General features: G+C 32.9%; 2 protein-coding genes across 2 annotated transcripts; one reads left to right on the plus strand and one right to left on the minus strand.

Annotated features, from left to right (window-relative positions):
• Positions 1-1,808: 1,808 nt before the first annotated feature.
• LOC148607401 (synaptosomal-associated protein 29-like) lies at positions 1,809-8,356 on the minus strand. The gene is made up of 3 exons (XM_088546975.1): positions 8,046-8,356; positions 6,707-7,067; positions 1,809-5,360 (listed from the first exon to the last, which is right to left on the minus strand). The coding sequence occupies exons 1-3, from the start codon at positions 8,280-8,282 to the stop codon at positions 5,191-5,193; spliced, it is 768 nt and encodes a 255-aa protein (XP_088403101.1). The 5' UTR covers positions 8,283-8,356; the 3' UTR covers positions 1,809-5,190.
• Positions 8,357-14,323: 5,967 nt separating this feature from the next.
• On the plus strand, positions 14,324-17,329 carry LOC148607402 (uncharacterized). Its single transcript, XM_088545246.1, has 2 exons — positions 14,324-14,563; positions 15,380-17,329. The coding sequence occupies exon 2, from the start codon at positions 15,411-15,413 to the stop codon at positions 16,416-16,418; it is 1,008 nt and encodes a 335-aa protein (XP_088401372.1). The 5' UTR covers positions 14,324-14,563; positions 15,380-15,410; the 3' UTR covers positions 16,419-17,329.
• Positions 17,330-25,567: the final 8,238 nt, after the last annotated feature.

Raw genomic sequence — 25,567 nt, forward strand, 5'->3', positions numbered from 1 at the left:
ATTTAAAAATCATACATGTATGATAAGACATATATTTAAATACTATCTAATTAAAATTAGACCTATCAATTGTTCCATTCAGTCACTCAAGGAGTTAAATATAGCAATATATAAATCAGTCCCTCGTGGAGTTAAACATCCTCGAGTCACTGCATGTAGGATCTAACAACACTCAATTCTACTTTCTGTTCAGATGACCTTTTAAGAATTCTCTGGTTTTTGACTAATGCTTTCAAAACCATGAAAGATGAATTCTGATTGGCTGATCAAATAGGTCATCAGAACAGAAAGTAGAATGGAGTTGCTATACCCTATATGCAGTGACTGAATTGAACAATTGGTAGGTCTCACTTAAATTGAGACTGATTTAAAAAAAATGTTTTAAAACAAAAACTTCAGGACCAATCAACCCTTTACAATAATTCTAAATCGTAATTAGAATGAGGAAAATAGTGAGGAAATATATTTGTTAAATGTTCAGACGTGATTTTACAACGCGAAGAAAAAAATGGACATTGACTATATCAGAAGTAAAACTAGACAGTAAAAAAAAGAAATTTAATGGTGAAATCTGGATTTTAAAAAGTGAATTTTCGTTTTAAAGCAGAAAAAAATCATGTTTGAATGTTCTTGTTGGGTCAGGTACAGGACAAGTCGGACCTATTTATTAGGGTAGGTTTACTTTTCCTGGAAAAATAGGATAAAGTCAAACAAACATAATTTTGACTAAGGCTTTATATTACTATGATACCACAAAAATAAATGGAAGGACAATTTAGTTATCTTTGCATGTTAAGGGGCTGTCCATGTAAAATCAGGCAGATACTTTTTATCCAAATTTTATCCCACTGATTTTTTCCGCAATGTAATGTATATATCATATGTATTACAAATATATTTTGTTTTAAATCGACAATGGATGGCTCAGAAAATAGTTCTTAAGTTTCCTAACAAAGCAACAAAATTTTACTCAAATTAAAGAGTTATCTTTCTTTTTTTTAAATGAATTTTAATGGGTTTTTTTATGTACTTTATTTCTCTTTAATCATTGAATTTATCAAAAACCAACATTCAGCTTTGAGAAAGGATGCATTTGTGATATGAAAAGGGTGAAATTTAAAAAAAAAAAAAATATTTGTGAAGTGCCACCCACTGCCTGGTTTTTGCATGGACACCCTTTTAATAAGTAGTTGTGCTAACTTAATATGACCACAGATTGTTTGCAGTCATATAATGGTATCATGCTGTTGTTGGCATTGTCATTGTTGTAATCAAGCATCTGTAGGCAATTAGTTTCCAGACAACCATAGGCTAAGAGACATAACTCTTGAAATCTGTGATATGTTTGTATCATATTCATTTTTACCAAAGTCTATCAAGCTTTCGTTTGAAACAGTGAAATCAAACCAAATTTCTTTGATGTTGCAGGAGATCTTTAAACAAACAAACCAGTGATTTATGAACGTTATGCACCTTAGCCTAGGTCTACCTCTTTAAATAATGAGTTGTACAAACAGTTCAGGGCTGTCAAGAATGCATAAGATTAACAATAGGTTCGAAAGACCAAAAAGAAAATTATATTAAAGATATTTGCCAAAACTGAGAGTAGACATTAAAGCCTGTGCATAGGGTCACTCTTTGAACAAAGTAAAAGTGAAAAAGAAAAAAGAAAAGTATCCTTCTGGAAAAAGGGCCTTTCAATGAAGCCTTACCCTGGGAAATTACAAAAAAAATTCTGTTGTATGGAGGGTTGACTGATAAACATGGGTTTAAAATAATTTTTACTGCATAAAATTAAGAACATTACATAAAATAATTTGGCATCTTTAATAACATAAATAAACAACAATTTTACAATAATTGATAAACACTAACTAATTGCCACAATTCTGAATTTTCTTTCATAATACTTGTAATAATGGGTAAGGTGAAACTTTAACAAGATACTTAAACCAGCTATTCCACAGACATAAAAAAAAAAGATCAAGCATGTCACTCAGTGAATTCTTCAGTTATTAGTCTTTGCAATGCCAAAATGAAAGACAGCTTACAATACAAATTCTCGGTTTAAAATAAAATATTAAGTGTTACACTGCACATGTAACACCAACAATAATTCTAATAAATCATTGACCATTATAGACTATTTACAGGATGAGATGATATTCTAAAGGAAGCTTACATAGGATTGCAGTACAGGCAAATATGTTTTAAGTAGCTGTCTTTGTAAGAATCATGCAAAATCTGAAAAATGTGATACACTACAAAAAAGGCTACATATTTTTATTTTTGTAGTTATTAAGTTGTTTTATGGGTCTATACTATGAAATGTGTAATTATTCATTCAAATCTGCCTGCTCTTAGGAGATAATTGACATTGAAAATCCAGTAGATTCTATTGTATTTGAGCACCATTTACAGAGTTATCTCCTTTAATTTTGAAATCTACAGTGCATTCTACATAATTTTTATCTCCTAAGAGCACAGGTTATATGAAAAACCACATGTTAATTTCTGTTTACTATGACATTTCAAACAAAATATCAAAAATAAAAAATGTAGGCTTTTTACCCATGAATCATATTTTGCATAATCCTTAGCTGGAGTGCTACTTAAATCAAAAAACATTAAAAGAATGAAAAAATAAAGAATGAGAAACAAGTCAAAACAATACACAACTGTTTTGAATCATATGATAGATGTAATTCACCCCCCCCATTTTTGAAATATAACACTGAAACAAAAAGAGTTTGAACCTGAAGATGAATGAGAGCTGATGGCTCATTATAAGATTTAGAATTCTGTAATTACTTTTGCATGTCAAAAATGAGGAATTGTTAATGGGATATTTTGAAGGGAGAACTTGCACCTGTCTTTAAAATATATTTCAGTATCTTCTATTACGTACAACACAGCGAAAAAACCTTGAGCAACACTAAAAGTATATGAAGATGGAATAAGACTTTTGATTTTCAATATCCTGACATGTTTTTTTCAGACAATCCAAAGATAATAACAGGATAATTAATTGGAAAGAGTGAATAACCAAAATATGATCACGAGTGCCTACAAACGCCTAGATTTAATGAGTGTGTGGAACTTTTTCCGCGCATGATTTAAATCCTCAAGCACTTCTTGGCACGAGTGATAATATTTTTGTTATTCACGATAACCAATTGATTATCCTATTTATTATATAGATTTTCTTCATAATTTATCAATATTTTCAGCATGAATTTTGAATTTCGTGATTGGCTGATTGATATCAAAATTGCGACGTTTTGGCAGGAGAAAGTGCAAGAGTGAAATTACCGAATTAAATTCAGAGTGTGAATTATCAAAATTTTTTAATCAGTATAGCATTATATGTCTGGCAAATGTTGGATGCATAAAAAGGCATTGAAAACAAAACTTAAAAGTATATCACAAATGACAAAAGAAAAAATGGATTTATTTACATGTACATATACAAGAAAAATGTTACTACCCCAATAAATGCTATAAAAAATGCTCTAGATTGTCTTCCCTCATTCTATGTTAATCAAAATATCCTTATTAATACTTGAAAAAAGTGCATATGTACAAAATAATCAATCTATTCAATAAAAAAAAAATGTCAATAATATCATGCTGGTTCTTATGGAGAGATTTATAAAAGCATAAATACGCTTGTTTCTGGATCCTATATCTATTATAATTGTATGTATGTTATCACATTTATGATTATATGAAATAAAATAAGTTTAAAGTAATCTACTAAATATTTATCTTGTACCCTAATTTCAGAAATAATGAGAAAGACTTTTAATTTGAGAGTTAAATATTGATATTTTTTTATCAAAATTATTTGTCTGGCATGAAGTGTCAGTTTCTTTTTGAGAAAAATAAGTCAAATTGAATTTAAAATAATATGCACAAAAAAGGAGAAAACCAAAATAAATTTAAATCTACATACATGTAAATTTACAATATACACTGTATATTTTATATTACAAAAAAGATTCTCAAGGGTTCTGTAGCTAATTGCCCCATGTAATCCTAATTATATGTACAATGAAATCTATGTTGAATAATTCAGTGCCCTCCATCAGTTAGGGTACCTAACGAGCAGTCAAAGATCAGCGGAATATAATGGCTGATATTATTCAGGTAAATTGAAACCAGTCTAAACCAAAAATAGAGAGGTATTCCATTAAACAAGGTTTAAAATACATTTTAACTGATATGAAGAGTCTGGTTTATACAGGTTTTTGGTTTAGTTAGGGTTTGGTTTTGACAGGGTTTTTTTTTATAATCCAGGATTTTGGTAAATTCAGGATTTGGTTTAGACAAATTTTTTTTTTTTCAAGATTTGGTTTGGACAGTTTTTTTTTTTACTTTTCAGAATTTGGTTTAGACAGGTTTTTTTTATTTTTCAGGATTTGATTAAGACAGGTTTCACTGTACAATTAAATAAATTTGAAATAAAACAGCAGGACGGTATTTAAAAATTCTAGGATGGACAATTGAGTAAATTCATGAAAGGCTAGAATAAATGAAAGTCAGGTCAACAAATACACTGAAAACAAACTCCAGGACACAAAATTTGATCCGAACCCCTTCCCAAAACCGATGGACCATAGACTTCAAATAATTGCTCCCTTGCTGGTAAAATACCAAACAGCTTTCCAATATAAGTATCATGTTCCTATTGTTAATACATGTTTACAAAGTTCTTTCCTTGAATTCCATGTAGGACTACACAGACAAAAGATCAATTTATCTTAAATGATGACTAGTCTTATTATGTACAATGCTCAAAGAAGTATATTAATTACAAATTTTCATACATCAAATACCTCAACAATAATCATTCTTATAATTGTCACTACTGTGCAGGTACTTTTATTCATGGGTACCAATTTTCGTGGTTTAGGGAACTAATATCAGTTCGTGGATTCTTGATTTCCAGGATTTGAATCTCCATCAAACAAACAAATGGGAAATTTCCTTTTTGTTGGGAACCAAATTTCAAGGTTTACCAAACCCAAGAAATTTGGTACCCCGCGAACCACAATACTTTCACAGTATTAGAAATTCAAAGTACATTTAGTAAAGTAAATATCAAAATCATATAATATTCACACTACTACAAATCTTATCATCACACAAAAACTTTCATTTGTCAGAAGCATCTTGATGTACAGTAGATCATTTTCTGAGAATTTTCTTCATTTGTTTGTTTTGGTTTTCTAAATTTACATTCAGTTTGTCCATTTCTGGATTAATTCTTGTTTCTATCTGAACATTCTGTCTCTCAATTTCATCCCCAAGACCAACAGCCAAGCCTTTAAGTTTTGAAATGCCATCAAACATCATTCCTGCAAAAAAAAAATTAAAATATAAGTTGTACACATCATGATAGATACAACACCCCATCTTAATTCCATATACAAAAAGATGGGAAAATACCACCCAACATGAATTTGATATTGGACAGCAACCAAAATACCCTACAGTGTATAACAAATCAATCTATACAAAGGAAGTCAAGATAATTGTGATGCAATTTTCACAGATGGAAGATGGATGAATTGAATGACAGATGAAAAAGTTGATTTCAATATACCACCCGAAGTAAGGATATGACATCTTCTATAAAAACTTATTGATATAAAAGTCATATATTTTGTACAATTTAACAGTACTTGAATTTTGAAGAAGATTGTGTTTTTTAAAGAGTAATCAAGGGAACCAGGATTCTAGCAGAAATCAAAAGAATGTAATCCAGGGAAAAGACCAGACATGGAAAACAGACAAACACAAAAAAAAACATAAAGTAACTAAAATAATACACACAAAGTAACAAAGTAAATGAGCAACTCGGACTCAACTAAAAACTGGGAGCATGGAACAGGTGCATCGGTAGGGTAAGCTTCCTCTGCTTTTCTAAAAACACCAACCGATTTTTCAAACAATTGTAGCTACATGTAGCTATTTGTAATAAAGCTAGCTACAGTTATGAGTATCTGCACCTTAATCAGTTTTCTTTAAATTTTATACTGGATGATGTTTTGTATCTTAGATCACAGCATGATAATACATTTTTTTGGCAATTGCTGTAGATAATGTTATGTCAAATTGCCTATAATGTAGGGCTAAAACAAAATCACTTCAACTTTGAACATCCTGTCAAAACATTCATCTTATCATATCAGGTGCTGTGATATATTTTTTTGCCATTTCATAACTATTTTTATTCTGTATCTGCTTTAATGATGTCAGAATTTTTCTGTGAGGCCAAAACAATAAGTAGTCTTGTTTCCTGCTACTGACAAGAAAAAAATAGGGTAGGTAGGGAAATCATTTTATTTCATAAAAGTATTTCACATTGAGGTAATGGGAAAACAATCAATGATGTTTGAGCAAAAATGGTCATTAAATGTTTGGGAGGGTAGGTAGGGTAGCAAGAAATAGACATTTCATTTATTTTTTTTTTTTGCCTCAGGAATAAGCTTTTTTGCTTTGAGTAAATAAATATAATGAAAGTTGAGTGATCTTAATTTTTTTTTATACATGGAAAAATATCACATATAACACACATACACACACACAAGTATATGTACTCACACACATGACAATTACAAGTACATTGAACATGTACTCAAACACATAATAATTATATGTACATAGTTACACCTGACAGAGACTTATGCTTTAACCATACCTAAATTATCATCTATTTCTTTTTCTCGGTCACTGTTTGTAACTGGTTGGATCATCTGCTTCTTTGAACTAGCCATAAAACGTTTATCGAGATCATCATCTTCAACTGACCCAAAACCTGATGTATTTACTCTTTCATTTTTTGAGTTTTCAACTGTGTCTCTGAGTTTACTTTGTCTAGGTTCTGCTTGTGATTGTTCTTGTTGTTGTTTATTGGACTTTTTACCATGCCACCAGTTTTTTACTCCACCAAATACACTTTTAATATTGTTAATATGGCGCTGTGTTGTTGTCATTTCTTGGTTCATCTCAGTTGTCTTCTTTTCAATGTTGTCCAACTGTTCTCCCTGTCTCAAAAGTTCCTACAGTAAAACGACACGATTAAAAATTATTAGAAGTGACACATGTTATAATGTGACAAATTAACTAGTATAAACAGTCTTTACATACAATGTACTTGTAATTGCTGTGACAAATTGCTGTAAACATGGTCATTGGTAGGGGATGGCAATTTTTAAATATTTCCCTTTATTTTCACTTAATTGCTCAATAGGAAACAGGCAAACTGTAAAACCATAAAAAGTAAAGCAGCGTCAAACACTGTGTACATTGTACCGCCAGGGCCATAACTACCATTGAAGCAACAGAGGCAACTGCCTCCCCTAGAACCGTCAGCAACATTAGGAAAAAATATTTTTTGAATGGAATTACTTGAATAAACTGGAATGTTTATATATAATGAACTTAACACAATCCACCTTGCATTTGGAGCAGAATAGAACAATAAATGTATAGTGTGTACATCTTTGTTATTTTTCAAATTGTGTTGATTCAAATTGGATGCATTTTGGAGGAAACTCTGACCAATAGTGCAGAAATTTAAAGTAGGAAAGAAAATGTGGAATAATATCAAAGCATTCTCCCAAGTCAGGGTGTTGAGTCCACCTTCTCTCCGTTAAGGACAATCCGGAATTTTCCTCCCTTTGGGAAAAATATTTTTCAACATTTTGGGAAAAGTGTACACAGCATCTAAGAGATGAAAGGATATTCTACATATAGACATAGTGGTAATCAATTGAACAACTATATAAGAACTATATAGCATTCTGGGATTGTAATTTTTGTTGATGTTCTTGATTAGTCAATATGTGTTATGTATGTATGTGGCAATGGTGTATTGTTGTTTGAATTTCTTAAAGGGTTTATTAATGGTATAAATCCAGAAGTACAGTACATTTTTGTACAAGTACAGTCTGTAGCGTACGAAGCTGGGAAATACATGTACATTTACGCATGAAGTTTGAATTCTATGAACTATTACTATAACACATATTGTATACCTCTGCTGTGGAAACCCCTATTCTCTCTGACTCGTCAATTGACATCAACATTCGTCTTGTTGATTCTAGTTGTCTGTCTTCTGAAGCGTTTATCTCTGCCAAAATCTGGTCTCGTCTGTTTTCTTCGTCGGACTCGAATGGGTTTTTAGAGGCTCCCGAATCATATCTGCCCGATCCAAAGCTGCCTCTTTCATCTTCGTCTGTAAAAAATGGATTTGAACTGTTGTATTTTGCCATTGGAGTTAGACTGATACACACTAAATAAAGAAACTACATGTACTTTCCAAGTTTTCAATGATTCATGTTTTCCTGGTAGACCATTTGGGATTCTTCACTGAAGAACTCCAATTACATCGGTAGCACTAATTAGCAACAAGAGATGATAAGTGGCGTCAAGAAGTCTAGAAAGAGCGACAAGAACATAAAAAAAATAAAGAAAGACATCTTAAACTTGAAAAAAAAACACATTCAACCAAACAAACAAATAAGAGGATTCCGGGAGACTGAATCGCTCACCTGATTAAATTTTCCCTTTCAAGGGCATTAAATTTAACAAGTTGTCCAACAATTTTGACCCAAGAAAACTTTGGTAGGATAATTTCAGCAATTGAAAGTATCCTTTCTCTTTATCATAGTTTTAATGATATTGGCTGAAAACTTAAAAAACGCCATTTTTCACATTTCAAGGGCAATAACTCTTACAAGGGGTCGTCTGACAACTTTGATCCTTTGGAGACTTCGGTAGGCCTTATAATAAGGATCATATCAGCAATTATAAGAATTTGGCTAAACCTACAGTTTTGTAGGTACAATAATATGCGAAAAAATACTGTCTACCCCATATGTTCTTTTTTTAGTAACGGCGGCCATGGTTTTTGATGGATCAAAAATCCCCACATTATTTCTATGCAGGATACTCCAAGGAACATTCATACCAAGTTTGGTTCCAATTGGTCAAGTATTGTCAATGGAGAAGACTTTTAAAAAGAAATAACATTAAAGTAACAAAAAACATCGAAAAGGCAAGAACTCCAACATGGCTTTACAGATTAGAACGAAAATTTGACCACAGGTAGATCTTATTATGTTGAACACTTTTACGTGGTAAGAATTTGGCTAAACATAACAGTTTTGGAGATTTGTGCGAAAAACTATTATCTGACCTCTACGTTCTATTTTTAGTAAGGGCAGCCATGTTTTTCGATGGATCAAAATACCCATATCAGTTCTATGCAGGACATCCCAAGGAACATTCATACCAAGTTTAGTTCAAATTGGTCAAGTAGTATCAGAGGAGAAGAGTTTTGAAAAGTTGTTAACTAAGACGACGGACGCCAGGTGATGACAATAGCTCACAAGGCCTACAAAACAATATCAACATGCAAAATATTTCTTATATATAAATCACGGCGCTTGAAGCAAATATTCCCCGAACCAGCGTTATATGTTTTAAGAGAGATAACAATATTAAAGATATCTTGTACACAAGAAACATGCACAACCTCTTGTTCTATACAAGACAGAAAACAGCAGTAAACAGTGTGGCAAAAATTGTGCCGTATGCAAGCAAATTGTAGCAACGAAAGTATTCCATGACAACGAAGGCAAGGGATATACCATTCGATGCGATATCAACTGTAAAACCACTAGTGTAATTTACTTGATTAACTGCGATAAATGCAAGAAAAAATTATATGTCGGTCAAACAGGAGATACCTTATATCAGAGGATGAACTTAATTTTTTCAAAATTCGAACTTAAAAAAAAACAGATGAACAGTTAAACATTTGATTCAACATGGTCACAACGCAAAATACATGCGAGTTACAGGAATTGATGAGGTGAGCGGTTCTACAATTGCAACATTGCGGTAAGTAATAGAGTCATTTTGGATGAAGAAATTGTATACTTTATAATCACATGGATTATATGTTAAATATGTACATTAAATATCTTTCTATTTCCGAATGGTCAATATAGATGCTAAATTATTACTTCTGTGTTTTTTTAAAACAATGTTAACGTTGTTTTGGTCTAATTTCACTGCTAAACCACCTGACTGTTCTTGCAAAACCTCTTCATTCAAATATGGTCCTTCTGGTCACGTCGTTACGGGAGATTTAACCATCATCGAAAACGAATCTTTACGTAATGTCCTTTCTAAAGGTCCCAAGTACCGTGAACCATGCTCCATAAATTGGAATTCTAACTTTAAAGTTCTTATGGATGCCGTCGAGGACTATGCAAGAAAATGGATAAAACGAGAACAAGAAGACACTGATTCTCTGTCAGAGTGGTTAAAGGCCGTGAGGTCTTTAATTTTGAAACGAACGAAAGTTTTAAGTGCATGGTCAATGAGTGCCAAGGCTACATCAGTTTTCAAAGACCCCGATGCAGCAAAAACATTGTCCACTATACATGACAAATATGTTGTCGTACCAGCAGACAAAGTCCAAAACAACATTGTTTTTGTCTGCAAAACGTTTTACATCCAATGTTTATTATCAGAGGTAGACGTAGAAAATAATAGCAGTGATAAGACCTATACTGCTACCACACTCTCTAAAGAAGAGATTGTGGAAAACCATAAATCTATGCTATCCTCTTTTGGTCTCTCTACCAAGGACGATGATTGTGATTTACCGTCTATGTACTGGATTCCTAAACTCCACAAGAATCCATACAAACGTTTCATAGCTGGATCTGCAAAATGTACCACCAAACCTCTTTCAAAACTTTTGACTTTTTATACTCACAACTGTCAAAGAGGTCTGCAGTCCTACCACAACACTTGTTATTTCCGTAGTGGTATTAATTCAATATGGATCCTGAAAAATTCGAAAGATCTTTTGGAGACAATTAGTTCAAGACTATCATCTGGATATAATAGCATTAAAACCTATGATTTTTCAACACTGTATACTTCTATTCCCCATACTCAGTTAAAATCACCGACTTAAAAACATTATACATTGTTGTTTTTTTTCCAAAAAAGATGGTACACCTAGATACAGATATATAGTTCTTGGTAGAGATTCCTCATACTTTGTAAGAAATTCGAAATCATATCCCAAATATACAGAGGCAGATGTTTACAAAATGCTGGAATTTATAATCGACAGCATATTTGTCCAGTGTGGAGGACGTGTTTTTCAACAAACGGTCGGCATTCCAATGGGTACAAATTGTGCTCCTTTTCTTGCTGACCTATTCCTTCACTCTTATGAGGCTGACTTTATAGCTGATCTGATCAGAAAGAAAGAATATCGTTTGGCTAGATCCTTCAATCTCAGTTTCCGCTATATAGATGACGTATTATCTTTAAACAATCCTAATTTCGGGGATTTGATACATCGCATCTACCCAAAAAAACTTCAGATAAAGGATACTACAGACACTGCGAAGTCAGCCTCATATCTTGACCTACACTTAGAAATCGATAGTAAAGGAAAACTATAGACCAAACTTTACGACAGACGTGATGACTTTTCATTCAGAATAGTCAACTTTCCTTTCGTCTGTCGCAACATTCGATCCTTCAGCACCAGCGTATGGAGCGTTAATATCACAGCTCATACGTTATGCCAGAGCTTGCCGAAACTACGCAGACTATTTGTATCGCGCTAGACTTCTAACAAGAAGACTTCTGAAACAAGGTTATGTTGCTACAAGATTGAAGTCATCACTACAGAAGTTTTATGATCGTCATCATGAACTCGTGGATCGCTACTGTGTATCGATCTGCAACATGAAAACTGATTTATTCAACGTGTCATAGTTTTCCTTTCCTCTTTCGACTACCCCGGACTTGACTTTTTTATGAGTAATTGGCGGATGTTTCTTAAAAAGCAGAGGACGCTTACTCTACCGGTGCACCTGGTCCATGCTCCCAGTTTTTAGTGGAGTCCAAGTTGCTCATTTGGTTTTGTTACTTTGTATGTATGATTTTAGTTACTTAATGTTCTTTGTTGTGTATGTCTGTTTTCCATGTCTGGTCTTTCCCCTGGAATACATAAGTTTGATTACCGCTAGAACGTTGGTTCCCTTGATTACTCTTTCCATTGATTGCGATACAAAAGATGTACTGGTATTAAATCTAAAACCTTATGAACAGGGTCCGTATCCCATTGGCAACGGAATAAAACGCAAGTATGTCGAATGATCCTTGTGTTTATATCGGCTTGAATAGCATAAGAACATCGTTGTCGCTTTTTCAAGATTTCTTTATTCTTTTCGCCTCTTGTAGCTTCTAGTTACCTCTTGTCTGTAATTAGTGGGACCCAATTATGTTAAGTCGGTACATTATACATCTGGCGTCGGTTTCACAAAAAGTCGTAAGTGTGAAATTGATCGTAAATCATGACGTCACAATGCTATTTTTGTTTATGACGTCATTACTTACGATCAATTTTTACACTTACGACTTTTTTTAAACTGACACCTGGACCTTTTCAACTTAATTTGTCTGACATATGTCTTTTCTGCTTCTTCGGTTAAATGGACACCGTCTTGAAGAAATGCACTCTCCTTAGGATTTATAAGTCCTCTTACTTTCCAAAACATAACTTTGTTACTATTTCTAAATTTGTCTTGTAGTAATCTGTTGATAGAACTTCTTTTTTCCTCATAAGCATTTGTTGCCATACCCCTTGGTTTAAAACGTGGGAATAAGCTACCAATTATAACTTCTCCAACCCCGTACTGTTGAATTAATGTCTCTACAAAATTACAAATGCGACTAAAAACGGTATTTGCTGATGCTATTGTATTGATATAATTTCCCCCAATTTGAATGAACACTCTACATTAAGCATTACATGTGTAAACTGGTCATTAGATAAAAGTTTTTCAATTGTGGCTCCACCGACTCCTGTAACATGTAAATTTGTGTTGTCAAAGGTAAGTAAAGGGTGTTCCTGAACGTTCTTTACGTTTATTTTTCATCTCCATTCCGAATCTATTTTATACTTACTCTATCCTTTGTTTAAAACGAATCTGTCGTGACATCTGGGAGTTATAAATGAGTGATAAAATACAATATTAAAGACTGAAAAAGTTTTAAAAAAATATGAAAATGACAAAATAAAATGATTAAACAACAATTTTACACTTACGACTTTTTGTGAAACTGACACCTGGACCTTTTCAACTTAACTTGTCTGACATATGTCTTTTCTGCTTCTTCGGTTAAATGGACACCGTCTTGAAGAAATGCACTCTCCTTAGGATTTATAAGTCCTCTTACTTTCCAAAACATAACTTTGTTACTATTTCTAAATTTGTCTTGTAGTAATCTGTTGATAGAACTTCTTTTTCCCTCATAAGCATTTGTTGCCATACCCCTTGGTTTAAAACGTGGGAATAAGCTACCGATTATAACTTCTCCAACCCCGTACTGTTGAATTAATGTCTCTACAAAATTACAAATGCGACTAAAAACGGTATTTGCTGATGCTATTGTATTGATATAATTTCCCCCAATTTGAATGAACACTCTACATTAAGCATTACATGTGTAAACTGGTCATTAGATAAAAGTTTTTCAATTGTGGCTCCACCGACTCCTGCAACATGTAAATTTGTGTTGTCAAAGGTAAGTGAAGGGTGTTCCTGAACGTTCTTTACGTTTTTTTTTTCATCTCCATTCCGAATCTATTTTATACTTACTCCATCCTTTGTTTACAACGAATCTGTCGTGACTTCTGGGAGTTATAAATGAGTGATAAAGTACAATATTAAAGACTGAAAAAGTTTTAAAAACATATGAAAATGACAAAATAAAATGATTAAACTACAACTCGCATAAAAACAATATTACACACTGAAATTGTCACGAATTGTGTACCTCCAGACTTTACGGCCGCCATGTTGGAGAAACGAAAATGTTGAAGTCGTGACCGTATGTAATTAAATGTCTACAGAAATGCACCAAAACATTTATTTTAGCTAAAAATAAAAGAATATCACTATTTAGGTACAAAGAACTTTTTATTCAATAAAATAAATCAATATTTCGGTACCAGTCTTTACCAGACTTTTGTGCTCTTTACCACTCTTTGTTTAGTAGTACCCGATCCATATACTTACAGTTATATTCAGTGTAATATTTATTTGTAATATCCAGCATATCAATAAAACAATCATTTTTTTAACTTTAAGATCAGTAATGCCTCATTACTAGTGTTTTTTCGATTGTTTTATTTTCTATTTTCTGAACAATTGTGAAGCGACTTTGTCAGTCGAAATCGACTAACATTTCTGTCCCCTGTCATAGCGTTACCCCTTTTGTTTCCTTGTCCTTTATTTGGAGAATCTAAACGCGCCCGTCGGATGCCAGCTGTGCAATCTCTGTTACTTGTATAAGATGCAACTGAATGACGAAAAACACCATGGAAAAAGTAGAGAATGACATGAAATCTGATAACATTTAAAAGTATAAAGTATTTTTTAAAAGATGCGCTGGTGGCTACAAACAAAAAGATTCTTGGAAACCGTCCAGCCATAGTTTTCAAAGAAAGGTAAAAATTCAAACTTAATAAATATATTGCAAGAAAATTATAGTGTCATATATACATGTACCTCTAAAATGAAAATGTTCTTGAGGTTTTTTTATATATTTTTTTTTTGCAAATATAGCTAAAGATATTGGAAAAGATTATAATTTCGATAAAAGTAATTATCTTAGTAATAGAGGTTTACAGGAAAATGAAGATAGATTAGGTTTAGTAACATAATAGTCACATTTATAGACTATAATATTGATAGTCCAAACTTCCTCTGACCTTGCAACTCTCCTCCTTTTTTTTTGGATATTGGTATGTTGTTGTGGGGTCAGAATGATGTGACATACAAAAAATTGGAGGTACCGTGGAGTACCGCCCTTCAACCACTTCTAAAAGCTTTCAAGTTAAAATCGTGCACATCACACCTACCTAGTTTGGTTCTGGAATCATTTCCTTGTACAATCTAACTGAAAATTTCATAACTATGGGAAAAAATTATGTGTCTGCTACTGTTCTGTTCCAAAAGTAACAAGCTCTGCCTAGTCTTTGTCTCGCACCACTTCAGTTTTAGTTAATGGTATGCTCAGTAAATGTTATTATGTTCAGTGATTTTGTAACTCTGAAAATACAGGTTGTTTCCCCTAGCAGAATTATTTAAAACATCAGGCAAAATTCCCAAAAATACCAGGTTACTTCAGTTTTTTCTGTTCCTAATAAGCCAATTTTCTTCTCAATTTGAACAGGGACACTTTTGAAAAAGAGTAACAAAATCTGTGAATTATTGTTTTAAAGTTGCAGGTTGCACTGTTTTCTTTTACATTTATATTATAGAAGTACAGTTTAAGCCAAGGAACAGTTCAGGATGGGGCAGTTCTTAAGAAGATGTCTGGTTTCATTACTTTTTCTGTCTATTGTTGTTGGAATAGTCTTCAAGCTGAATACTCATAAGGATGATGATGTACAAAAAAATTTTGGTAGACAAGAATTATCAGAATTTGAGCAGTATTCACAAACGGTAAGGGAGCTAAATGGAACAACAGAACTAATTGAAATGGCAAAGGAAATTCAAAATAGATATGGGCTAGTAATGATTTCAATAATAAATGATGCTTTTCTGCCTTTTACATTCAGTTGGATGTGCAATACAAAAAACATGAATATTCATGAACGTATCATTTTCATAACAACTGATGCATATTCAAAAGAAAATTTGAATAGACATTGGAAGAAATCAAAATCAGTGTACATTCCATCATTACATCTCCATGGCAACCAATCTTTTAGTAAAGTGGGTTATGTAAAACTGATGAATTTAAGAACGCAGCTGATTCTACAATTGCTTTTGGAAAATATAAATGTATTCTTGTTTGAAACAGACTGTGTTTGGTTAAGCAACCCTCTCCCAGAAATCAAATCACAAATGAATTCTTATGATATGCTATTGGTGTGGCAGACAAGAGGCACCAGTGTTCTTGGTGGATTTATGGTGCTAAAAGCGACCAAACCCACTATATCTCTTTGGGCAAAGCTCAGCACAAAGATGTGGGAACTTTACAAAAGAATTAAGCTGGCAAATGAAAATGCCAATGTCTCTAAGTTTGAAAATGATCAAGTTTATTTCACAAAACTTGTCAAAATGAAATATGCAAATGTAAAATCAGGATATATGTCCAATAAAAAATTCTCTGATGGAAAATGGTATGGATTTACAAAGAAGGAACAGACAAAGGTTGTACCCATGATCATTAATAATAATTGGATCACTGGTAATGACAAGAAGATTCAACGAGCCAAGAAATGGGGTCATTGGTTCTTGATGAAGGATAGAAAATGTGACCTGAATAAAATCTCAAAAGTTGTTAGACTTTAATCGTATATCAGTGGAGAATAGCAGGAATACAAAACTAAACGTTGATTCCGGACTTAAAAAAAATGTTACACAGAGAATACCTCAATAGTTATTTATATGCGGATCCAATGCTAGGGGGTTGGGGTGGCTTGAATAATTAGATCAGATCCGCCACTGATATTGCACATTATTTCCAGTTTTTATTAGTTAGTAGGTGTTAAAATATCTGTTCCTTGTTACTGTACAACTCAGGTAATTTTTTTAAGTCCCCTCACACTTTTTTGAATGAGTATTTTAACTTATTAATTGTAACCAGTATTTTAAGATATGTGTTAGGACATTTTTATGCATACTTAACCCACCAATAACTAGTCAGATTTTAGCACAATAACTTTTGAAAGGCTTACTTGTCCTTTTTTAATTGATAATTAGTTTTATGGCATACATATACTTGTAAACTGCTGAAGAGGTTATACAATAGAGGTATGCCTCTAGAGATGTAAGGTTATACAATAGAGGTATGCCCCTAGAGATGTAAGGTTATACAATAGAGGTATGCCCCTAGAGATGTATTTTCATAGTACAAGGTATAACCAAATAGTCTAGCTACATATACAATTGCATATTATTTTCATTTCTCCACTCTCCATAGTGGAGATTCAGTGGGTGGAGTCACAGGTGTCTCCACCCAACACAGTGGTGTCACCATTCCGAATATGTCTGTAGGGTAGGTAGGTAGGCAAACTGTTTTATTTTTCAGAAATATTTTACATTCAGTTAATGGGGAAGCAATTTAGACTTTAACAGTGCTTGGGCCAAAATGGGCATACAATTTTTAGGGTAGGCACAAAAAACTAGGGTAGGTAGGGTAACAGGAAACAGACATAATATTTTTTTCTGCCTCACTTTATCTGTCTTCATATCAAAATAAATTAAATGATTCTTTAAGTTGAATAACATATCAGCTATATATAGAAAAAATCTATTTTAAAATGTATTGAATTGAAATAATTTGATCCGAGTTTTTACTTCGGTGGAATCACAGTGTAGGAAAATGGTGACTCCACTATGAAGGTGGAGAAATTAAAATTTTGGTTGATGTTTAAGTATATCTAAATTTCTGATACCTTGAATTCTTCATTGTTATTTTAACTTTTTTTTAAATATTGTTATGAAGTATTTAAAATCTTTTATTAAAGATTGTTGATTAATTCTACTGTTAAGATAATAGATCTTATCACTTGTACTTTTAAATGGTTGATCTGTTTTACATTTATTATGTTACATGCTATGCACATGATAAAAAAATCCTGTTCCACAAGGTGCTAACATATTGGTTTTTTTTATAGAGTTGGATATTTTTCAGAACCAAAAATGTGTTTTGTGCAATGATTTATCCTGTCTTATTCTAGTTTTTGACTTTAGCATATTATACTGTAATATTTTACATTTGTTACATTCCAGCAATAGCTTGACTATATTTACATGAATTTGTGTACACTGTTTTTTTGTTGATTTTTTTGAATTTATTATTAATTAAATAATTGTTTATATAATCAGACATGTAATAAAGGTAAACCCTGTAACAACCATTTCAGCATTAGAAATTAGAAATTAAGCAGCTTTTAGAGAAAATATAATTATACGTTTGTTGTTTAAGTAGCAGCCTTTATAAAAATCTAACAGGAGGTGATTCTGGCATGTCAAAAACCCATTGAACTCAGTTTTATTTCATGTTCAGACAAAGTAACTGATAATGTAGCCACTCTTAGTTTGTTATTTGGTTGTTGTGCTTTTGAGATAAAAATTATATAGATTGGAAATGAAATTGAAAATTTGTGAGAGTTATCGTTCCTAATTTCGTTCCGTTTGGATGATTTTAGTGGGTGGTGAATGTATGATTTTCTAAACGTGCAGATCTGAATGCAGAAGTGATTACTGTTATGGGAAAGTACAGCGTGTATGGACTGAAAAAAGCATCATTTGTTTGGTGGGTTTTTCTACACCATGAATCACTTTACCATTGGCATTGTCTGAATTTTAGAAGGACTAGTACTTAATAAGACATGTAATTAGGGTAAACCATGTAGTAACCATTTCAGCATTAGAAATTAGCAATGAAGCAACCTTTTGAGAAGATATAATGATATGATTTGGTGTTTTTTGTCAATGTTTTCAAGTGAAACTGATTTCATATTTTTTCATGTGATCAGTCTCCTCAATTCATGTGTTTATATTATTGATTACTTGGCCGTGTGGTCTTTCTATTATCGTCTGTTAAGATATCTTTCATGAGGTCAGCAACATTTTTTAATATGAATCTGTATAATTTATAAGCTTATTAATTTATATAATAAGATAGTATAATTATATATGACAGGAGTGGAACCAGAGATTTGAAAAGGGGGAGGGTCTAGATTAAAGGCGGGTCACTGTTCATCCATCTCCAATATACATGTGCATGTATGTACACTTTTTTATGAATCTGATTTTTACATCTTATTTAAGAATAGGAATTTTCCAACTTGTTAAACTATTCTTGTGTTGATTAGACTTTTTAAAGTTGATCCCTTGGTTCTGAGGTCATTTTCCATTGTATTAATGAGTAAGTAGGGTGTTTATAGAAAAGCAGAGGACACTTACCCTACCGGTGCACCTGGTCCATGTTCCCAGTTTTCAGTGGAGTCCGAGTTGCTCATTTACTTTTGTTACTCTGTATGTATTATTTCAGTTACTTTATGTTCTTTGTTGTGTTTTTCTGTTTTCCATGTCTGGTCTTTGTCCCTGGATTACATTCTTTCGATTTCTGCTAGAATCTTGGTTCCCTTGATTTCTCTTCTTAACAATATTACTGATCCCTTTGAGTAAAGTTGGTGTGCATGCTCAATATACATGTACATATACACTTCCAAAAGGTAGGGCTTGGGTAGAACATTAGAATTTTTCTCGCAAAAGTGTATATTGAGAATTCTCTGTACATGCTGATCTTCTATCGCATGTATGGAAAGGTCTATTGTCTCAGAAATGGGGAAATGGTGACTTATAGAACAAATTTTAGGATGGGGATTTTTTTTTATTAATAATGCTGTAAATATGTGTATTGAGGCAGTCTCACAAAAAAGGGGGGAGGAGAGGGCCTTAAGAACCAAGACATTAATTTTACAGTATACATGTAATTGGCAAGTAACATACATGTACAGGTAGCTAAAATGTAATTCAAGAAGCCAAGGTTTCAACATGCTTGCCATAGAAACTAACCAAAATAAATTCCTCCTCCTTTTCTGCACATAGCTGAAATATTGCTGCTCGGACGTTAAACCCCAACAAACAAACAAACCTTTTCTGCACTATGAAGGCTTCCACATGTATTGATTTGACTGCTGTTGATTAAAAGGTTATCCTGTTTTAATAAGCTTCTGGTGGACGTGTGAATAAATATTAGGCAAGGCCATCTAGTATTCTAACTAGCAAAAAATAGAAGGGATAGTGCTCCTTCATTATTTTGATGCACCCTCTGCCTTTCAGAAGAATACTCAAGTCATTTCAGTCAATACTGTCTTCATGACAAGGGCATGTAAATAATTACAGTTTCTGGAGAGGGGATAGGGGTTTCAGGGGTTGGATTTCCAAACATCTTGGAAATATTCATTTTGTTCAAAATTTGGGAATTGAACAAACTACCTCCTTTTTCTAGAATTTCCTCTTTTAGAAATTTCTGGATTTGAGCCTGGTAAAATTGTCATATATTAATATATAGATAGCAGTGTTTTATCCAATGTTCCCAGTGTAATAAATTTCAATAATTCACACTGTGAAATAAATTCGGTAATTTCAGTCTCGCGCTTTCTCCCGCCAAAACGATACAACTTTGAAATCAATCCGCCGTTCACAAAATTTGAAATTTATGTTGAAAATAGCAGCGAATGATCCAGGAAATCTATAAAATAAAAAGGATAACCAATTGGTTATTGTGAATAATATACATGACTCATACCAAGAAGGCAGTAAGATTTAACTCGTGTGTGGAACAAGTTCCGCACACTCGTTAAATCTAGGCGTTCTTCGGCACTCGTTATCATATGTTGGTTATTCACTCCTTCCAATTAATTATCCTATTATGATTTGATTACATATGTTATTTTCATTATTTTATAATGTTTAGATTGCTAAAATAACCTTTTTTCCTAAATCGTGCCCCCATTTTCTAGCTGGATCACCATATTAGAATGTTTATTATCTTGTATCAATTAGTATTTATAGTAGTATATGTATAAAAATATTTAGTTGTATAATACTCAAAAAAGTTTTATTTTCTTAGATATAATTTTAGATGATATTATTTTTCCTAGATTGTGCAACTTTTTTCTTTGATCACCGCATTTGCGTGTACTGTACATTATTAGCTCACCATGCACAAAGGGCCATGTAACTTATTGCCATCACTATGTGTCTGTCGTTCTTTGTTGTTGTCTGTCCTCAGTAAACTTTTTTAAACATCTTCTCCTCTGAAAGTACAGGGCAGATTGTAACCGAACTTAGCTTGAATGCCGGTTATGGTATATTCAACAATCTGTGTGTGTGTGAAATTTTTGATCTGGGGAAAAACATGACCACTGTTTCTTAAAATAGTCCATTGTGGCAAAATTGCAGAATTATGCTAAAACTTTCAGAAACATTCCCCCCCACTAATTTTTTAGTTATCTTTTCCCTAAAATTTACACTTCCAACTTTGAAAGACTTCTCTCAATCTACTAGATGGATTGTAACCAAACGTGGCATAATGTTTATTACTTTTTAGGATACTCTTAACAATCTCTTTGTGGGGATTTTTGATCTGTCAAAAAATGTAAATTGTAGCTGCTGTTACTAAAAGTAGAACATATGGGTCAGACAGTATTTTTTTGCATATATTGGCTCAACCTTACAGTTTAGAAAATGTTTTCCTAAACCATTAGGTTTAGCCGAATTGTGACTGGATTAAAGTGGTCAGCAGGATGAGATCTTTTTGTGTGGTAAATTTTTTGTGCAAATCCGTTTAGCCATGTTTTAGTTATAATTTTGCCCTTTTACAATGTTTTTTTTGCTACATGTATTATTATAATATCATTACTTTCAAAAATTTCTCTTCAGAAAATACTGGAAAAAAAATCAGTGGAAGTTGATATGAAATGACTTTTTTTTGGGTATGAGTGTTAGGCATTTTTATCCAAGAAAAAACATGGCCGCTTTTACAAAAATTAGAACCTGGCTTATCAAGCGAAGTGAACAATTCAGGTTTTTTTAGAGCCTCTAGTCCTGTATTAGTATTTTTTGTTGTATTATTATAAAAAAAGATTTAGTTGAATAATACCCAGAAACGTCTTTTTCAATCATAAGATATTTTTTAAATGATATTACTTGTGTATTTACCATTAGAATAATTAAAATTTAGTTTCCAAATACATTGGTTGTCCATTGTTTTTTTTATTGTTGTTTTAGTTCCTTTTATTGCCACAAAACATTATATATAATGCAATAGCTTTTATATTTTTCAGTTTCTTACACGGTGGTAGATCCAGAGTTTTAGGGAAGGGGGCACAAAAAATGTTCTTGACAGGATCACTGGTGAAGATTTGTCAGGGGGGTTCGATGGCATGTCCCCACAAGTTTCGTGTCTAACTGAATATGCTTGTGTTTTTAGGTTCAAATAGAAAACCAATTCAATGTATGAATATTTTTTAAATGCCAGTAAAATACAGATGCTTCAATGGGAGGGACATTTAAATAAAAACATTTAAGTCCAACACGGTTTACAAATACAATGTGGAGAACATAATTAAATGCAATTACACATAAAAACCGAAGACCAAGGAAGACAAGACAACACGCATTCAAAACGGACTCCCACAAAAATACTCCAGCAGTGCTAGAGGTTGTCTGGCAAGCTATTTTCTGACTTGGTAGCTTGGAGTATGGAGGAACGGAATTCCAACCTCTTGCGTTGATGGGGTATGGAAGAACGGAATATTCCAACCTTTTACGTTGTAGGAGTACCGTAAAAACTGATAGATATCGCGTGTTTCGAAAAGATGGGCATTTCATGCGCCGCCAGCGGAACACGTAACACCACAAGTGAGTCAAATGCAGTTACATATGTAGTCTCGAATTTGGTGGGTGTCAATGAAGAAAATATATATTTAAATGATATCCATTCCTTTGTTTCCAAATTTTATATGTTAATCTCAATAATCATAAAACAATGATTTTCTGTTTTGTTACTAAGACGTAGCAATTAATTTAGTCTATATACATGTTTACTCGTGTGAAATCATTTAAAGAAATAATATTTAGGCGCGGATCCAAGGACCTGCGTCCCGGCGTACACCCCTTTAAAATTAGGGAAACATTTGCATGAATTTTTTTTTTTTATTTTTCTTGTCACGCTATGCTGGGCATTTAATTATGTTAACGCTTCTTAGTTATCTGAAGTCCTGGATCCGACAATGCATTGAATCAATGGTTCCTCAAGTCATGTTATACACCATTAGAAGACCTGACTGGTCATAGTAAAAACATGGCGGGAAAATTTCCTAACTACTTAATTATTTAGTAATACCCACTTTTACCGACACTTTGATATAAAAATCCTGGTTTACAGTAATTGTTTTCTATTTTGTGTGCCCAAAATTCCTATTGTCTGCTGTTTTACTTGAGTTGTAGACGACATTCCATTACCATAGAATCAAAGTACTCATGTACTGAATCAGTTTATATCGATCGTTTGGATTTTACGCCTCAAATCGCCAAATTGCAAAAATATGGGATAAAAGGAAAGTACGGAGATCGAATTCAAACGTCTTTCAACACAAGCTTATTGTTATAAATGGGTAATGTTGAACCTTTTAAAGATTTGGTCAATACAAAAACGACAAGTTGACAAAAGATCAAAACTTGCAAGCAACTAATTTGTCATTTTTCTTTTTAATTTACTCTGTAAAGCACCCCACACATCATCACGTTCAGACTTGTGACGTCAATTACAGTATTGCTGAACAATTGACTTGTTAAACAAGAATATTTTATCAAGAGTTTTAAAGGACCAATTCATCACACAATGGTACAGTGAGATTTCGAAATTCATCTCGAGGTCTCTTTATGGATCATTAAAAGTAGAATTTGGATTGGAAAAATATTTATTAAAATCACAAGAAAATCATAGAGTTTGGATAACAAAACTAAGGTTATCAAACTTATATATTCCCATAGAAACGGGTAAATTGTGTCATTTATGTAATACTGGTGACATCGGTGATGAGTTTCATTACTTTTTCATATGCAAATATGATTATTTAGATTCTCAAAGATGTAAACTTATTCCTAGTTACTATCTATAGCTGATCTGATCCGAAAGAAAGAATATCGTTTGGCTAGACCCTTTAATCTCAGTTTCCGCTATATAGATGACTATTATCTTTAAACAATCCTAATTTCGGGGATTTGATACATCGCATCTACCCAAAAGAACTTGAGATAAAGGATACTACAGACACTGCGAAGTCAGCCTTATATCTTGACCTACACTGAGAAATCGATGGTAAAGGTAAACTATTGACTAAACTTTACGACAAACGTGATGACTTTTCATTCAGCATTGTCAACTTTCCTTTCATCTGTGGCAACATCCCTTAAGCACCAGCGTATGGAGTATTCATATCACAACTCATACGTTATACCAGAGCTTGGCGAAACTACGCAGACTTTTTGTATCGCGCTAGAACTCTTAACAAATAGGCTTCTGGAACAGGGTTATGTTGCTACAAGATTGAAGTAATCACTACAGAAGTTTTATGGTCGTCATCATGTACTCGTGGATCGTTATGGTGTATCCATCTGCAACATGAAAACTGATTTATTCAACGGGTCGTAGTTTTCCTTTCCTCGTTTGTCTACCCCGGACTTGACTTTTTATGAGCAACTCGGCGGATGTTTCTAGAAAAGCAGAGGACGCTTACCCTACCGGTCCATACTCCCAGTGTTTAGTGGAGTCCGAGTTGCTCATTTGCTTTTGTTATTTTGTATGTATTATTTTAGTTACTTTATGTTATTTGTTGTGTATGTCTGTTTTCCATGTCTGGTCTTTGTCCCTGGATTACATTCTTTTGATTACCGCTATAACCTTGGTTCCCTTGATTACTCCTTGATTACCACTGTAACCTTGGTTCCCTTGATTACTCTCTTAAACATCCAAACATATAAAAATGATAGGATTATTCTTTATAAGCAATGTTGAGATGTATAAACGGTTGTCGTTGTTGTTTAAGAAGATAGCCTTATTGTTCTAATTCTAGAATTATTTGTTATTTATCGTTTTCATGTTTGGTTATGGATGTGCTTCATATATGTTTAAAATGTTATGACGTTATTTTTCATATTGTTTAAATATATCTTTTTAATTCATATATATAATATATTAGGTATAAAATATGTTTCAAATTTGTTTTGCTCATGTTACATGTATTCCATGTTTGAGTTAACCATATAAAATCTTAAAAATCTTGAAGTCTTGAATGTGTAGACAACAGTTGCTAAGCGTATATATGGGCTCTTAACAAAATACGGGATTACGAAAAGCCTATATATAGGCTCTTTGGCATAGTAAGGGTTAAGGACCTGGAGTACGTACAGCTCTTTTATGATAACATACTTATAGCCAAATAGAATGACTATTGCAAAAAGCAATAACACCATACTAAAAAATGACATGATTCCCGAGAAATGCATCATCGAAATTTCTATGCCATCGTCTATGCAAAGTTTCATTTTTATTTGTCATCTCCGGGCTTCCGATGTCACGATGCCGTAACTATATTAAAAGATACACGATACAGCGGGTGATATGTTCGGATGGTTTCGGGGGTTATGCTACCCTTTTGTAAAAAAAAAATGGACAAAAGATGAGCGGCAAATAAAGGCCTGAAACCCCTTTCTTTATGTAAGTTTCTTGATCGGAACCACTGAATAGATATAAGGAAATGCATAAATACAAATGTACATGTTTGTACATGAACATGATTTGGTGATTTTAATTTTTTAAAAAAGAGAAAATGTGGCGCTACATTTGTAGACTTTTCTTGGTAGTGACATTTAACATGAGGTTAATCTGCAAACACACACACATATACATGTACTGG

This window comes from Perna viridis, chromosome 9 (genome assembly GCF_037379345.1).
Source record: "Perna viridis isolate PV_CMFRI_1.1 ecotype Kerala chromosome 9, ASM3737934v1, whole genome shotgun sequence".
Lineage (NCBI taxonomy): Eukaryota > Metazoa > Mollusca > Bivalvia > Mytilida > Mytilidae > Perna > Perna viridis.